Genomic DNA, 19,012 nt, shown 5'->3' with positions numbered 1-19,012 from the left:
GCCTTCTCTGAGTTACAGCGGGGCTCCGTGCAGCACTGCATGTCCATATGATGGTGGCGAACAGAGCATTTTTCTTTGTCCAAAAAGACACACCAAAAAACATCCAAATACCTCCACACAGCTCGTCTGTAATGTCCCTCTTGTATTGAAGCCCCGACATGAGAAATTGTTACGAAAAAAATTAAATAAGTCTATATTTTAAGCTTGCTTGTAGCGGAAGCTCCCAGTGTCTCAGTTCACTGCTTTGCCTGTGTCACACCCAGTTCACGGCTCCGCCTGTGTCAGTGCAAATGGGTGAACTACCCCTTTAAGTGAGCAGAAACTTCTTTCTTTATTTTCCATAAACTTTACACTTTCACAAAAGCAAACATCAGAAATGTAAAAAAATAAATTAAAAAAAGTAAGTAAAATACCTTAAAGCAGAAGTAAGCGGAATGTTTGTGTTAATATAAGTCCTATCTTCTGACGGCAATCACTTTTATAGAGTGTTTGCTCTGAAACACGGGTCTGTCAGTCACTCTGCTCTGCTGTAAGCCGAGGAGAAAACTTTCCTTGTATCCTACAACCTTTATCCAATGAGGAGAGAGAACGGCATAAAGGGGCGGTCCTCTCTGTGTGTGCAGCCAAGGGATGCGCGTGAATGTGGTGACGTAGGGACGAGGACCAATAGATCCATGACGAGGGCGGGGACTGCTAACTCCATCGGCTGACAGAAAGTTAGCCAAAACGACCGGATCGCTTTCTTCTGCTTTAAGTTTGGCACTTTAAGGGGTAGTTCAACATTTTGGCAAATTGGCCCATCGCCATAATCCCTACACTTTTAGCAGTAGGTTTGTTACCTTTAATTGTCGGTGCAAGCTATTTTTAGAACGGCGGCGCAGAGCTGCAAGCTGCTCAGAGCTACGCTACGGAGGCTATTTCTTGGTTTCCCTCATCAAACTCATCAAATACACAATCCAACAACTCCAAAACACTCTGGTGGACAAGTTGTGACCTGCACATTCACCTCACTATGAAATAATAACGGAACATTATGAGACAGACCAATGGGCCAATTTGCCAAAATGTTGAACTATCCCTTTATTGCATGTCTGCCCGTCCTGGGTGAGGGATCCCTCCTCTGTTGCTCACCCTGAGGTTTCTCCAATTTTTCCCTGTTAAAAGGGTTTTCTATGGAGTCTTTCCTCAGTCGATGTGAGGGTCTAAGGCAGTGGTTCCCAACCTTTTTTGGCTTGTGACCCCATTTTGACATCACAAATTTTTGGCGACCCCCCCATCACGTGCAGTCATGTCATGATCGCGGCTGTCAATCAGGATTTATATTCAAGAAAGTGAAAGTATAGAATACAGTTGTTCAAGATTGTGTGTGGTGTTTTTAATCATAATTTTAAAAAGAATAATAATCATATTCACATATATTTTTATCAGTAATTTTTTTAAATCAATTACTAGACATTTCAGGTGACTCCATTTGAATTCCAGGTGACCCCACGTGGGGTCCCAACCCCAAGGTTGAAAAACACTGGTCTAAGGACAGAGGATGTTGTTGTGATGCCATGTAAAGCCCATTGAGACAAACTGTTTGTAAAAACGGGCTATACAAATAAAATTGCCTTGCCTTAAGGTTTCATTTCTCATTGGGGGAATAACCTAATCTCTCAGGTACTTTGTTAGGGAAAAAGTGAAGTCATCTACAGCAATGAAAAAGATTTTACAGGGCTAATAAGTATAAAGTTTCCACGGAGACTGTTTTTGTTTCAGTTATTTCTAAAATGTTTTACTGAGAGGAAAATGTAACATAAGTGAACATCTTGAGGAGAATAATTATGGACAGTCAGGTGTCTGTCATGTGTCAGTTTCCCGTTTTATTTTGATAGTCTTTGTCTCTATGTCCACTTCCTGTTCCCGCCCTTTCTGTAGGTAACTGTGTGTATGTAACCAGTGCTCCCCGGTGTGTCAGTGCCAGATTGTCTTGTCTCCGAGAGCAGCGCTCCAGTGTTTTATATTAGAGGGTATCCCCCTGTCTGACCGTTTTGTTCCTGACTTCAGAGTAGTCTCCTGATTTTGTACCTCTGCCTGATTGCCATTCTGGATTTTGACCCTTGGACTGAATAAAAGAACTTGAGATCTGGTTGTCTGCCTTTGTGTCTGTCAGTCTCTCTGTTCCTGACAATTAAGGGTTCTGGGAAATGTAAATCAGACTTTAAGGGACACTTTAACTTAACTGCAGGTGTTTTGGGGGCAGCAGGATCTAGGCTTTAAAAAACCTCTGACCCATCCAGGTTTTACCTGCACTCATCAGGTCTGCAGAATTCCCCATGACAGTGTTACCTAGCTACTATTGGGGCTCACACCTACCTCAATTCATCTGAACCAAAACGCAAACTTGTTCATTCATTTACCTAGAATGCTACTTATTTTCATTCATTCATTTTCTATACCGCTTATCCTGCACTAGGGTCACGGGTGAGCTGGAGCCTATCTCAGCTGACTTTGGGCGAGAGGCGGGGTACACCCTGGACAGGTCGCCAGTCTATCGCAGGGCTAACATAGACATACAACCATTCACACTCCCATTCACACCTATGGACAATTTAGAGTCGCCAATTAACCTAACCTGCATGTCTTTGGACTGTGGGAGGAAGCCGGAGTACCCGGAGTGAACCCATGCATGCACGGGGAGAACATGCAAACTCCACACAGAAGGGCCCCAGTCGGCCGGCGGGTTCGAACCCAGAACCCTCTTGGGTTCGAACCCGCCGGCCGGATTGCTACGAATGCTACTTTAACTAACTAATTTGCAGAGAGTCTTGGTAATGTGACTATGCCATACACCCACCTGTTTACAAACCAATCAAAGTAAGGAGATGCAGCATGCGTAATGAGGGCAGGACTTCAATATGTCATAAGTTTTTTGGTGTGCTTATGCAGTGTGAAACCAGAACAAACTGGATCAAATGTAGACAGTGTAATAAACACACCAGCCTTGGACCTGTGTGAAAACGCCCTTAGAGACCATTTAAAGGCTCAGGAAACCTTCACAGGTGTTTGGAATGTGACACCATTACAATAGTGAACTTTTTCACTATATTCTAATGTTTTGGGATACTGAATTTGGGGTTTTAATCAAATAAGGCATAACCATTATAATTAAAAGAAATAAAGACAGTGTGTAATGAATCTAGAATATCAGTTTCATTAGTTACAGTGAACTACAGAAATAAATGCACTTTTCCATGATATTCTCAATTATTGAGATTGAGGCTACAGACACACTGACATCAACACTGAAACATGTCCGCTCTGTTCTCCTGCTGTTGCCCACCCCGCACCTGTCCAGGGCCGTGCAGGCCGGGCGGGCGGGCTAACCCTAACCCTTCCTTTTATGGTCTCCGCTTCCTTTCTGGAAGCCTCAGTCGGAGAGAAGAGAAGAGGAGAGAAGAGGAGAGGAGAGGAGAGCAGCACACCACACACCGTCTCTCATCCAGCGGAGCCGCAGCTCCCCGCTGCATCTATTTCACTACAGATCTGAAACGAGCAGGAGAAATATGAGATAATTACAGTTAACAGTTACAGTCACAACCACTGTGACCTATTTTGCATTAGGATGGTTTTATATTTCTCCATTTGGTGATTTTTTTAATTTTTTTTTTTATTATAATTATTCTCGTATTTAGTTTCCCTCGCCAATCAGTCAGTGGAATGGTCTGCTTTTTCTCCTCTGGGTCGTTTCCACTTCAGCATGGGAACTGCGGTGTCCAGAAGAAAGAATCTCAAGAGTGACGCGATATCTTCCGTGGCCGCAAAAGTTAGGTGAGTGTGGCCGGTGTGTGTGTTGGTGTGTGTGGCTGCTGAGTCTGAAGCCGCTCGGTAAAACACGAGGAGGCACGAAGATGCCGGGAGATGATCAGGCTCGTGCGCAACTACTGAAGTGGATAGTGTAAGGTGATGTTGGATTGTTGGACAGATGACAACAGATCTAAAGCTACAGGGGCAGAACCAGAGATGTTCGATTCCCAAACAGAGGAGAAGCCGTTCCTGTGATTCGTGACTGCTCCGCCGGTCCAGCTGTCATCACAGGAGCCGCTCCGCGCTCCGCTGCAACTTTCACTTTGGCTTCTTGCCTCGATTACTATTTAGTATGAAAAAGCTCTTTATAGTAAACAGTTGTAATGCAAAGCTCTTTGTTAACTCGTTGTGAATGCTGTGCATCAGATCAGCTGAGCCGGCTTCATGCAGTTGGAGGAGTCCCTAATATTTTGCCTTTTCTTGCACTGACTAATTGAAACATCCAGGCTCAGTGTGAATTTGAATTGTGCCTGTGAACACATAACTGATTTTGGTCCATTGTATTAGCTATGTTATAATATAATATAATGTAATATATTACATTATTATTATATCTGCTTGTCTTTACTGGCGCCTGTTATGCAGCTAGAGTATATGTTTTTTTTTTATTTGCTATAGTTTTATTTATTTACCTTTATTTAATCATGAAATCCCTTTGAGATCTGAGATCAGCCATGTAAAATCAGTCCATAGCCTACAATATATAAAATAAACAATAAAAAGATATAAAATAAACAATAAAACAAAACTCAGATACTCACACACAGTTCATACGAGTAAAAACAATGACACTCTTCCCTCACTGCATTCTTCATTTCTTCAAGGAAGGAAGTTAGGAAGGAAGGAAGGAAGGAAGGAAGGAAGGAAGGAAGGAAGGACGAAGGGAAAGAAGGAAGGAAGGAAGGATAAAGGGATAGAAGGAAGGACAAAGGGAAAGAAAGAAGGAAGGAAGGAAGGAAGGACGAAGGGAAAGAAGGAAGGAAGGACAAAGAGAATGATGGGAAGAAGGAAGGGAAAAAAGAAAGAAGGATAGATGGAGGGAGGGAACAGATTGGGTCAAAAAAGAAGGAAGAAGTAAGGACGAAGGGAAGGAAGGGAGAGAGGCAAAAATGATTGTGGAAAGAAGGAGGGGAAAAGGGAAGGAAAGGAAGATGGAGGGAGGGAACAGACCAGGTCAACTGGATCAAAGGAGGAAGGAAGAAGTAAGGACGAAGGGAAGGAAGGAAGGAAAGAAGCAAGGGAAAAAGGATTGTGGAAAGAAGGAAGGATGGAGGAAGTGAACAGATTAGGTCAATTTGACCCAGAAGGAGAACAGGAGGGTTAAGTTAAGAACTTTTTTGTAAATTATTCCAAGACCATGGTGCATTGGTAGGAGAATGATGTTTTGCTATGGTCGGTCCATGCAAAAGCAACCACTTAGTCATCGTCACAGATGTAGCTACACAAACTTCTGGCTGCTATATAGACTCACTGGACTTGTTAGTAACTCTAATGACATTTAACTTCATGAAAGGTCTCCGTGTCACGGGTGTCAGATCATTGTGTCCTCGTGTCTGAAGGCTGGAGGATGACTAATGATCTTCTGGTAGGAGATGCTCTCTGTCGCCCACTTGCTGACCTTATACACCAGAAACCAAGCTCCTCTGCTCACACTCCTACTTTATTCTCTTGAATGCATGATCCTGTGCACAGCTGCTACGCCGGAGTAAAACAAACACACACACACACACACACACTGTATGACCTTTCCATCTACTTACTCAGTCAGCGCCACGCTCGCTCCCTTACCCTATATGCACGCGGGTCTCCGACTCAGTTTGCCTCTCTCTCTCTTCCTTTTGCTGTTTATCTGTTTATCGCCTCGCTTGCTTTTTCACACCTCAGCCTTAACGCTCCATAAATCATATGGGATCGAAGCCTAGCGTCCCGGAGACAAACGTGGACCGCAGCCAGGCCTCGTACTTCCCGGCTCTATCGACAGTCATAAGCATGCCCCTCCAGTTGACAAGGAGTTTAATGGATCTCGGTGAACAATAGCTTCAACTGAATCCTGGATTAGCGGTGTCTCCTTTCCGCTTGATGGTCTGAGTTTATCTCTTGAACACTGAATGATCAGGGCAGAGCTGTTTTACCTACTCTAACAAATCCAATCCCTTGTTTCTGGGTGAGAGTAGATGGTATTACAATAGAGGGATTATGATAGAAGCGAGTGTGTGTGTATGTGTTTGGGTTCCTTGTGTTCCTGCTATCTGCTTTTGACCCTGTGCCTCACACACCTGTCTGACACAAATCCATTTTATCCACTTTTTTTTTTTAAATGCTCCACAATCCACATCCCTCCTCCTTTCTCTCACTGTAGAGCTCACAAGTTGTTTTGCGTGGCTGTGGCGCTGTGGATGAAAACAATAAGTGCTTTTCAGTCCAGTAGTTACATTGCAGGTGGATGAGTGTTTTTGATTTTATCTCATTTAGCGTGCTCTGTGGTTGTGTATTGAATCTGTAATCAAGGAACATGCAGCCATTATGCCAAAGTGTCTTCAAAATAGCATCAGTGGTAACATGAAGTCACGAAATGAGTCGGAAGTCACAACGTTTTATTTTTAGATAATCAGCTGAAAATTCTTTGCTAATTTTAAAGAAATGACATTCAAAAACAATCTCCCAAAGTTTCATAGTCCAGATAATTGAGAAAAGGCACATTAAAGTTGACTTGCAACTTTTAACCCTCTAGAAGAGCACAACATTGAATAAGTTATGAACCGTCTATGATAGAGATGAGCTGTAAACTGCATTTGAATCGTGGGATTTCCCGCTTTCCGATCGTCCTTGAAAGGTGCATTCATGACAACAAAGGATGGGGTCCACATGGGGTCCATCTTTTGAGATCTGTTTATTGCACGTGTTCGTATCGTAACCATGACGTCAACACAGCACTGTAGGTCAGATCTGGTTAGTTAAAGCTTACAGATGTCTTCCAATTTATGAAAAGCTAATTTTAAGTTTCCATTTAAAGTAAACGAATGTGTGGCCAGTTATGTGAACGCTGCATTTTCTATTTGCATACTAACAGTGACATCAATTTTACACTTTTAAGACTGGAGTGCAGCCAGGCTGGAACGAGTTCAACAAAGATAAAAAAGAAAAAGTCTAAATGCCATGTATAAAATAGAAACACCTGAACAATATAAATGCACGCTCCTTGTCATCTTGTCTGTGATTGGCCAGTGGGTGCAGCTCAGCGCACCATGACTGACAGACGCAGCTTCATAGTAGAGGAACAGACAGGGATGTCAGAAACTGTAAAAATAGATTTTTGTTGGTAGACCAGCCCTCCCATACAGCTGGATTTCTCCCAGTGCTCCCGATGGCCGGTCTGACAGTGACAGATGGGTTGTCAATATGTTTGCATGTGAGAGAGAAACAGGGAGAGAGAGAGGGAGAATGAGAATGGAGCGAAGAGGGGCTGAGGGGAATCATGGCTCCACAGCGAAATAAGATTTTACCCATTTCGAGCAGTAGTATGTGTGTGTGTGTGTAGATATATAATTGATAGGTGCTGCCCACCACAAGTTAAAGGATAATTGCCGTTTTTTACAATCTGGACCTTATTTCTAGCATAAAATACGATCATTTACTCACCCAGATAACTTTGGTGTCATTACAAGTCGTTCCGATGAAATTAGCTCCAGCCGAGAGCCGCGTATAATGCGAGTACACAGGGCAGCGCAATGCAGCCTCTAAATAACACATTATCCGCCGTGAAACTTGTTCATTTCACCAATATTTTGTTATGATACGCTAGTGCTATTCCCCTCTGAGTCCGGGGTGACCTGTTATCAACATCCGGCGTCTGTAGGTTGACCTACTGACCTCTGACCTGGATGATGTCATCTCCGACCGCTGCCCGGCTCATTCTGATAATAATCATTCTGCTTCGGCATTCAGGTCCATTTTTAGCTCAACTAGCCGGAGCTTTAGTGAGTCCAGGCTGCGGAGAGGAAGCCTGTGGAAGCTGAACTTCATCCAGCTGCTCATTTTGTTCTGACAAGTCGGAAACACGCAGAAACAAACCATAGCATTAGCGGTAGCAACAAGCTAGAGGTCAGAGGTCAGTAGGTCAACCTATAGACCCCAGATGTTGATAACAGCTAACCCCAGACTCAGAGGGGAATAGCACTAGCCTACCATAACAAAATATTGGCGAAATTAACGAGTTTGGCGGCAGATAATGTGTTATTTAGAGGCTGCATTGCGCTGCCCCATGTTCTTGCATTATACGGATATACGCGGCTCTCGGCTGGATCTAATTTTGTCGGAACGACTTGTAATGACACCAAAGTTATCTGGGTGAGTAAATGATCGTATTTTATGCTAGAAATAAGGTCCAGATTGTAAAAAACACTAATTATCCTTTAATCAACATACAGTAGATGATGCAGTGATGAACCCTGGTTCAACTTGCAAAATACACACAGTGCAGGAGCAGGTTGTAAACGTAACAATCAAGTCTAAATTGTCTTAAAATGACTGAACCACAGACCTTAGGTCTGTGTGATGGAAACAAGGAATGGAAAAGGAAACTCTTGTGTCAGGTGTTCTGCCTCATGCCAAGAGGCTCGTGCTTGTCACGGGAACGTGCACACAGCTGAAGCAGGAACTGCTGATGTTGTGCCGAGTTACCACCGGCTGACAACGCTGTCAGCAGCGCGGCAGGAGAAGATTTCATAAGTGAGCTTTTACCCCAACTCAGGATTTATATGAAAAAAAGAGAAACAAACAGTGGAATATATATCGTATCTGATCTCAGCAAATGCTCTGGCACAGTCAGCACTCGCCAAGAAAAAAAAAACCCTCAGAGGAGAATATGTGTTGTGTGTGTGTGTTTTTTTTCCCTGTGTGACACGTTGTCTATATTTTGCTCCAATCCCCACCGACTTGTGCTTAGAAAATGTATTGTTCAAATAATGTTACATGTTTTTTTTTTAAAAAGTGACATTTCCTGTGCTGTGCAGGTTTGTTTCTTGTTTGGTAGACTGAGGTGTTGAGGTCGGTGTGTTGTGTGCAGCAGTCCAGTGTTAACACCCTGCAGGATTACAGCGATGTTGATGTTGTTTGGAAGATTTTCTCCCCAAATCAGGTTCAAATTCGACCAATTCCTCCTAAATGTGTTGTCCTCCAGCTGAATGCTGATATTAACTTCAGACCATTCAGCCACTTTCCATTATTCATGGTATTTTGTTATTGCTGCATGGGTTATTGCTGCATCTAGTTGGCAGAGCTCGGTTTACCAGGGAAGGGTAAACTCAGACATTAAACATTAATCATGCTTGAAATCTCAGTTTTTAAGGGAAATTTGGGGGAGATGAGTTTTTTTTTTTCCCCGTGTGCATTGTACTGGAAGAAGTGGTGTCTCACTGTCCTGTTTATAGTGAATCTCTGTGGAAAAGCACACCTGAACCAGGCTTGTCCGCTTTGATTAGTCACCCGATAGGGAGGATTAGAAGCAGTTGAGCTCACATCGCCTTTAATATTTCAAGAATGTTTGAGTCACTTTTGAGAGAATTGCACAGCACAACAGTTTTTTCAGACCTTAATAGTTTCCACTTCGGCGAAAATGTGATTTCATGGCCTCTTTCCCACAAGACTGAGTGACCAGCAGTAACCTTGTCCTCATCACTGCACAGATTGGCTCCTCATGCTCCACTGTGGCTGTTGTGTAGGAAACATCTGTGTCCCAGCGCTACGACATAAACTTCTCAGAATCACTGGATGGAAAGTGTATCTATGAGGTTTTGAAGGAAAAAAGAAACAGAAACTGATTTTAAAAGTTGTAAAGGCCATGGATCTTATGCATTGCATTTTGAGAATTTCATTACACTTTTGATGTGTATTAATGTTCGTATGGTATTGAACCTGTCAGCTTTGATGTTACCAGTAAGGTTAGATCAAATTCAGCATCAGAAATAAGATTCAACTATTGACTTGGGTGTGGTACAGTAAGGGTTATGGGTATAGGACACTGGAGGTATTTATTCCAGATTTTAAAAAAAACAACAAAAAAAACATACTATTTTCATTTTTTCAGTCAACCTTTATTTATATCTTGAAAGCCAATGATGTAAAGAGCACAATCCAAAAAGAAGAACAGAACACAGAGCAGAGTTGGAAGACACATACAAGCACATTCAGACAACAACATGTTCAATCATCATTAAAAACAGTTGCAATTAAAAGAACAGGTCGTTTTGATCATGTTTTTAAACTGGCCTAAGGTAACAAAATGTATTGAGTTGTAGGGTCTGGTGTGTGCAGCAGAGAAACTAAAAGCAGTTTTACTGAATTTGGAATTTGTCTGGGGAACATGGAGTGTTAAATAATGGCTTGAGTGGGTTGAGTAGTTTTGGAGTGGCCATCTAATAAGTTACTGAGTTATGGTGGCATGTTTCCTGTTAAACCCTTATAAATAAAACAATAATAATAAAAGGTAATAGTGAATGTCTCTCCTGATAGAAAAGGGTGGCCATCCCACTTTTTCTTACAGTGTGCAATGATGGGTGGAGTAACCGGCTGCAGTGATTAATATGAGAGCAGAGTGGTATATTGAGTCCAATGAGGCAAGAGTAGATGATGTCACCATAGTCCAGAACAGGCATGAATACACCATCGATGATCTGTTTCCTGTAGGGCAGCGGGAAGCTTGATTGTCTAATTGTGAGGTCATCAATATGAAATTAAAATGTATGTTTTTGGTCTAACCAAATATTTGTATACAGTGACCTTTTGGACATTATGTCCTATTAAAGTGTTGATATATTGTCCTATTTAAGTATTTTTAGTGTGATATCAGATTCCTCCATTTATTGCTAAAGGGCTATAAACCTCTTGCCTTAAAAGTAAATGTCGGTCCATTATGCATGCTAACCATCATAAGGGTCTGACCCATGTGAACCTGATGCTGCTTCTGTGTCAGCACACTCTTGTCTCCTTAGATGAGATACTTTACATATGTTTTTTCCCCTCTAGTGCCCATTGATGAACCTCTTACATTCTCTTGGGAGATAATGTAATCGTCTGACTCATCGCCTTTGTCGTCAGTGGAGTGTATTGGAACAAGTGTCTCTTAATGAAGCTAAGGTTGGGGGTAGGGAAGAGAGGGCGCAGTAAGTGTGTCAAGGGCAATTGTCGATTACACAAACATATTATTTAAAGGTAAAACGAAGGTTAAAAGAAACAGGATTCAACAGTTTCAGAGTCTGAGATAAATAAAAGTTATTTCCATCAGAAAGTGACCAAACAGACCTTCATTAGAGGCAGGTTCTGATAGGTGGAGTTGGTTAATGGTGTATTCTATGAATCCTCATCTTAGAATGAATCAACATCACAGGGTGGACGCAAATGCACAATTCAAAATGAACTTATTAAAACACATTTTTAGAATGGCCGAGCCAAGCCGCAAGCTGCTCAGAGCTACGCTACGGAGGCTCATGGAATTTCTTGGTTTCAACTCCGTCTCGTAACGTTCCGTTATTATGTCATAGCGTGGTGAATGTGCAGGTCACAACTTGTCCACTAGAGCGTTTTGGAGTTGTTGGATTGTGTATTTGATGAGTTTGATGAGGGAAACCAAGCATTTCCATTAGCCTCCGTAGCGTAGCTCTGAGCAGCTCGCGGCTCTGCTCTGCCATTCTAAAAACAGCTTGCACCGACAATTAAAGGTAACGAACCTACTGCTATGACTATAGGGATTATGGCAATGAGCCAATTTGCCAAAATGTTGAACTATCCCTTTAAAAACACACCGATCACTCTGTAACAGTTTCAAATGAATAGCCCCCTTGTGTCTGTGTTTGAAAAACATAAGATTTCATTTATGGTTCACTGGTGGTTGTCTGCATGTTATTCAGATTTCTTTAGCAGTTACCGTTGACAACCACCGCCCCCCTTGGCTTCGGGACACATGGGGCAGTCATTCAGAGTAGAGCCATGATTCCCCTCAGCCCCTCTTTGCTCCATTCTTATTCTCCCTCTCTCTCTCCTTGTTTCTTTATATTGACATCCCATCTGTCACTGTCAGTCCATCAGGAGCACTGGGAGAAATCCAGTTGCTTTGCTGGGAATCTGTTTATACAGTTTCTACTGTTCTTCTTTTATGTTTTTTTTTTTTTTTTTTTACAATGATCTGTCTCTCTTCCATGACACTGTGTCTATCTGTCAGGGTGCATAGTCATGTATCTGGTTCACACCAATGGTTGGTCAAAAAAAATAAATAATCAAAAGCAATAAATTGGCACTAGTCAGGCTGTAAACACCCCGTTTTTGAAACAATGCATGGAAACAATGTGCAATCATCTATTGTAAAGCAGCTATCTTCCTTTTCTTGTCCTCTCTCCACAGTGTGGTTTCCTCCAGTCACATTTACTATTGTTGGCTTTGATAGCAGATGACTCTCAGGGCTATAATGATGCCCTGTTTAATGGTAGGTGAGCATTAAGATGAAAGGGTGTTCCTTCATTGATCTGCCTAATTGTGGTGTGTATCACTGATCACCTTCCAGTCAGGATGGAACATGGGGTCAAACCTCTTCCATCAGATGGAGCTGGTTGCTGAGGCTGCACTCACCTTACAGTCACAGTGGAGTGATCAGTCACAGACTTTATAATGACACAGCCTCACTTTAAAGAAAAAATGACTGCTGCTTCATATACATTTGGGCTGATATTGTCGTTTTATTGAATTCCGGCCCATCACCATCACTGAGTTCTCTTATGACTGATGTATCTGCCTCCTGCAGCTCCAGAAAAGCCTAGAAAAACTTTAGATTTAGATTTCTTTGCACCTTTCAGTGGAAGGTTTACCTGCTGAATAATAAGATCTAAAAGCACCGGTATGATGGATGGAGGTGAACACAGAGCAGCCACATGGTTGCTGAAAGGCCTTCATCCTTGAAATGGATGTTCATGAACTACAGTGCATTACACATACATATAGGTTAAGAAATAAAAGGGCTGGGACGCAGCCGGCCCTCTCTCTGCCTCCCCATTTCCTGTCTCTCTCTACTACTATAATATCGATTAAAGGGACATTGAGTAACGTCTCCTGTTATCTATTCACGAAAATCGATTATTTCCTTCAAAAGTATGTTTTTCGTTAATCAGTACTCACCCCCATCAACAAATTTAAGTGTTCCGGTAAGCTCTGAATTTGCCGTTCATATCATTCACATCCGTACGTGCAGCGGCTGTCGTCCGTCTGCCGCCTGCCCAATTTCACGTGAATGCAGCATGAAAAATACGATTGCGTTGCTTGCGAAATACAACCACAACACTAGATGGGAGTAATTCCTACACAATGTGCCTTTCAAAGAAAATCCCAAACTTATATTTAAAAAAAAAAAGAATTAAAAGGGTGATAAACTCATTAATGAAAATTAACTATAACACTACAGAGAACCCATACACCAGTCAGTTCCCCATACAAAAATGTCTCAGATCTCATAAGCTTATAAGCTCATCAGCTGCACTGATCAAAATATTTGTATATTAATTGGAGGTCAGATGACTACATGGTGGCACATTTCCTTCAGTTGTTGTGTTTTAAAATCTATTTTAGTTTGTAGTTCAGTTTCTTGTCATAGTTTTACAGCTGGCAACAATTAGCAGTTTAAGAGCCAGAAATGTATTTATTTTAATGTTTATTTTGCAGGGACGATACATACAACATTGCCACAAATGATGATTCTCAGGAGTTAGTAAAAACCAAAACAGAACAGCCCCATGGGAGAGGGAATATTGTGAATTCAGATTTGCCAAACAGAACTCTAAAAGACTAATTTTGTCTCCTAGATATGTTTACAACTTGTCCCTTGACCATCAATTGGCACTTAAAAAAACTCAAATACATATTTGCAGGCGTTAATAGTCACCCGTCATGATGATATTTATGCATTGTAGCATTAGTGCTCCCACTATTGTATCTAAGCACATTAGTTGTGTAATTAAGCTTGAATCCATTTTTTTCAAGTAGCTGTTCAATGGTTGTGTGTTCTGCCCGGAGATGTTCCCAGAGAAGTTCTCTCAAACTTCGCTCTCGTCCTTGTCGAGTGCTGCCAATCAATCTGGAACAAGTTCACTTCACTGGAATCCATCAGTGTCTTTAATTTGGTTCCAGACTGAGAAGAAATGCTGGTATTTTTATGGTTTGGATCAGCGGTCATCAGTCAGACTTGTTGCTCTGCCATCTGATTACCACATTTCTGCTGCCGAGCATTAATCAGATGTTTAATTACTTTGCTTTACCATTGTGGAAGCAAGGAACTTCGCTGTTGTAGAAGTCAGGCATTTGATCAAATCCACTTCTTTCTCCTGTTATGACTCCCTGATGCCTCCACAGAAAGGAGGACACAAGTCCCCTTTTACACAACCTGATATGGATATATATAGATAAAGAAAGAGGAAGACTGACAAAAGGGGAAAAAAGGGAAAAGGGAGAGATATGGAAGAGTAGGAAATGTCAAAGACAAGTAGTCGTGAACAAGAAAAAGAGGCAGTGAGGGAGAGATGCAGGTTAGGAGAAAAGGAGCAGAAGGAGGTCAGTGTGGGGATGTGAGCTGGAACCTGATTGGTTGAACAGAGGGAGCATCTAACCTCAGAGAAGTCACAAGAGAGCCAGAGTGACTACATGGCCACAGGGACAGGAATACAGTAACACATACACATGGTGAACACTAGAGAGTGGGGACCAGGAATAATGTACTGTACATGTAATTTACTAAGTCAAAGGAGTGGAGTAAGTGGAGTGTTACATCGTTTTTAAATACAGGAACTTTATGCACAACCACCTAATTACTAATGGTTCAATACACAATAGAATACACACTACCATGTACTCAGTGAGCACTGTAGCTACTTAACACAGAAAACACACTCTAGCACACACAGACAAAGCGCAGCCACTCAATCAAACCAGCAGAGAATACCTTTATTGTTGTATCTGTGCTGCTGAGGCTTTCTCTGTTTTCTTCTCCAGTTCTGTGGCTTTCACCAACCGTGCAATTAGAAGTGAATTTTTCCCAAGGCATCTATACACTGCACCACCTCAATGCGCCCTGACATACACTGTGTAGTCGTCCAACTGCTAGGGAGAAAGGAGGAGGAGGAGAAGCTTGACATATGATGAACACATAAGAGCATAAGTACCATCTTGTTTCTGGATCATCTGTCTTCTACCTGTCCCCCCCTTCACTCCATTTTTATTAGTTCTCCTAGCTTATTATGCCTCCCTCCCCATCCCACTCCATCCTTTTGTAATGATGTCAGCATGGATGAAAGCATGCCATATATATATATTTAAATATATATATACAGTATATATATATTGTATGTGTGTGTATATCATCACTGCAAAATGAGGCACAGCTGGATGGAGGTCAGGAGAGTCCAACTGTGATGTCTCGTTTACTGTGTGACACTTAAGTGTTGTGTTTTGTGTCTCCTGTGGTGAAATAAATTAATATATTTAAAAAACTGATGTCATGATGTCCAGTCAGCTATCAGCTATAATAGTCAAAGGTACAGTAGTGGTACAGTAGTAGCAGTAGTAAGTAAGTAAGTACTTTATTTATATAGCACCCTTCTCAGTACGAATACACAGAGTGTTTCACATCGAAGATAAAGCAGTAGTAGTATAGTAAGAGTTGTAGTAGAAGTGGTAGCAATGGTAGTTATCATATAGCAGCAATAGTAGTGGTAGTGGTAGTAGTAGTTGTTGTAATAGTAGTGGTAGTGACAGTGGTGCTAATAGAGTAGGCTAGTCCTAGTAGTGGTGGTAGTAGTGGTAGTGGTAGTTATAATAGAAATAGTTGCAGTAGGATTAGCAGTAGAAGTTGTAGTAGTAGTGATAGTGGTAGTAGCGGTAGCAGTGGTCATAGTCATAGTGATAGTAGTAGTGGTAGTAGCAGTAAGTAGTAGTAGCATGTAGAAGTGGTAGCAGTGGTCAGTAGTAGTAGTAGTGGTGGTGGTAACAGCAGTAGTAGCAGTAGGCTAGTGGTGGTAGTAGTAGTAGTAGTGGCCATAGTAGTAGTAGTAGTAATAGCAGTAGTAGCATGTAGTAGTGGTAGCAGTGGTCATAGTATAGTAGTAGTAGTAGTAGCAATGGCAGTAGAAGCAGTAGTGGTAGTAGTGGTAGTTATAATTGTGGTAGTAGTAGTAATAGAAGTAGTGGTAATAGTACTTGGTACTGTCATGATGTAGTGGAACACTTAAAGAGCAGAGAGACATCATCAGTGGCCATTAGTTCCAGCTGTGCTATTTCTCTTATTAATCAGATTACGTGCTGTGGAAAATGTCTCCAGTGAAACCAAGACCCTACCTCACAGCTCAGGCTGATTACAAATGGTATCATTTACTAGGGGTGGGCGGATCGATTTAAAATATCGATAGTATCGATACTAACGTTGGTATTGGGTATTGATCGATACTTGTGTGATGAGATCGATTCTTAAGTTTCACTTTCTCTTCTGTACAACTCCAGGCATTTACAAAGTGACCGACGGGCCGTACAACACCGCTCTTCTCTCACTTCACTCATGCTCAACTAGCCCCTCCCCTTTCCTCCGCTCCCCCCCTCCACTTTCACTCACTCACTGCGAGGCGAGCAGTGCACTGCTGTGGCTTCACGATTGTGCAGAGCAGAAGAGGAGTGACGTTTGGAGTTTTTTTTTTACAGCTAATGTTATTTTTCAGTGTAATTGGTCATCACAGTAATTTAGCAGACTGATTAATAGAATAAGACAACTTTGTCCTGTGTTTTATTATCATCATAGACATGATTAATTAAAGGAAAACTTACAAAATAATTAAATAATCATGAAAATTGAAGTTTTTATTCAAATTTGCATATAGATGATGCATGTAGATGGTAGTAGTAAAAAGTATTGGTATTGGTATCGGAATCGGCAATACTGGCCCTGTATTTACTTGGTATTGGATCGATACCAAATTTTGCAGTATCGCACAGCTCTATCATTTACTAATGGAGTCTTAACAAAGTCAGTGACTGCACCTCATGTCCTCTTGTGTGTAGTCATTTCTTGGGAGGATAAAACAAGCTGTAAACACAGTCTAGGCTACTAGGACCACCATGTGAAGCTACTGTGGCCATGTTAGCAGCATGCATCAGACACAATGCTTCTGTCCATCGGATGAAGTTAAGTGCAATATTAACTTGTTTGGTCACTGAACAGGGATTTACACATTTACACTTATAGTACCTATTAAGTGCTCAATTTGAACTTATTGAGGACTCATAATCAACTAACAAGCTTAGTTGGCTAAACAGTAAATTGACTCGCACTTATACGGTGGAATGCAAAAGTTTGGGCACCGCTGGTCAAAATTTCTGTTAATGTGAACAACAATTAAGCAAATGGAAGATGAAATGATCTCCAAAAGGCATAAAGTTAAACATGAAACACTCACTATTTTTAAGCAATATCAGTGTATTATTGGGTTCAGTATCTTGCCCAAAGACACTTTGATATACGGACTGGAGAAGCCGGAAATCAAACCACCAACCTTCTGGTTACCTCCTGAGCCACAGCTGCCCAAATGCTCAGAGAATTTAATTCCTCTTTTATAATGAACAATACAAAATAAAGCATGTTAATGTTGTTCATTCACTTATGATACTACTTATTAAGATATATTGTAAAGACACGCGGACTACCAGTCCAGTACAAAGGTTTTCTTGTCAGAGGAGCACTAATTGGAGCCCGAGGACTCAGATCTAAACAGTCATTGGGAAATCTGATATATAAACAAAACTGAATAACCATAGGGGGCTTTCAACATCAGCAACATCACAGCTGCACTCTGAAACCCTTTATTTCAAATTACTTGCGCTGTGTCAGGAAGCGTTGTCGCTGCACCGTTGGCCGACCTTGTGCGAGCGCCGCAGTCGAGGCTTAATCTAGTTAAAGTTTGACCTCTGTGTGTTGTGACGATCATCCACCTGCTGCCGAAGGAGGATAGCCAAAATGTAAAGTAGAAACCGTATGGAAACCATAAACCCAGCTTCTTCCTGTGCTGCTCTCTACTACCTTTCTTCCTATCATTATCAGGGCTAATGCTAACATTTATTTCTTAGCAATCCAAACACAGAGGGAGTTTGCTCTGTTCTCCACAACTCCTATCAGTACGCCGGCCCATGTGGTGAGCGCAGCACACACAGTGTCCAGTCTGGAAGCCCCTTTAAAAGTGTGATGGAAATTGTATAAAATATTTTACATGACGACAGGTTATAACAGTGTCTTTCAACCATGGGGCCTGGAATTCAAATGGGGTCGCCTGAAATGCCTAGTACTAATTGATAAAAAAAATTACTGATGAAAATATTCTTTTAACTACAGTAATTCTTATCCTTTTTAAAATTATGATTAAAACACCACACACTCTTAAAGGGATAGTTCAACATTTTGGCAAATTGGCCCATTGCTATAATCGCTATAGTCATAGCAGTAGGTTCGTTACCTTTAATTGTTGGTGCAAGCTATTTTTAGAACGGCGGAGCGGAGCGGCAGGCTGCTCAGGGCTATGCTATGGAGGCTAAAGGAATTTCTTGGTTTCCCTCATCAAACTCATCAAATACACAATCCAACAACTCCAAAACGCTCTTGTGGAGAAGTTGTGACCTGCACATTCACCATGCTATGAGATAATAATGGAACGTTACGAGACAGAGCTGTTTTAGAGGTAAATGCATGCAAAACCGCTGCTCTGCTCCGCCGTTCTAAAAATAGCTTACACCGACAAATAAAGTTAACAAACCTATACTGCTATGACTATAGCATTTATGGCAATGGGCCATTTTGCCAAAATGTTGAACTATCCCTTTAAACAACTGAATTCTATACTTTAACTTTCTCGGATATCAATTGAGTTCAAATAAAATGCAGCATATAAAAATATCACATGGGTCGCCAGAAATTTGTGATGTCAAAATGGGGTCACGAACCAAAAAGGGTTGGGAACCACTGGGTTATAAGGTATACTGCAAATAAACATAAACTGAATGCCTGTTTGGCTATAACCATAAAATATTTCATACCCTTGCCATATTGGCATATATGTATATGTATAGCCTATACACACACACATTTATAACACAG

The 19,012-nt window shown here is 41.5% G+C and overlaps 1 protein-coding gene across 2 annotated transcripts in view; it reads left to right on the top strand.

Moving 5' to 3' along the window:
• Nucleotides 1-3,558: 3,558 nt before the first annotated feature.
• Nucleotides 3,559-19,012, top strand: part of nsmfb (NMDA receptor synaptonuclear signaling and neuronal migration factor b) — a 65,065-nt gene continuing 49,611 nt past the window's right edge. The window contains exon 1 of one of the 2 annotated variants that reach the window (XM_085788226.1): nt 3,559-3,813. In XM_085788226.1, the coding sequence (XP_085644352.1) occupies nt 3,743-3,813 (71 nt within the window). In that variant the 5' untranslated portion in view covers nt 3,559-3,742. The remainder of the gene's footprint in view (nt 3,814-19,012) is intronic. The other variant, XM_085788227.1, reaches the window with a different exon arrangement.

The sequence above is a fragment of the Trachurus japonicus genome, chromosome 9 (assembly GCF_045865225.1).
Source record: "Trachurus japonicus isolate A0001 chromosome 9, Traja_1.0".
Classification (NCBI taxonomy): Eukaryota; Metazoa; Chordata; class Actinopteri; order Carangiformes; family Carangidae; genus Trachurus; species Trachurus japonicus.
The sequence above is the reverse complement of the archived record's forward strand: the minus strand, read 5'-3'. Positions and strand labels throughout refer to the sequence as shown.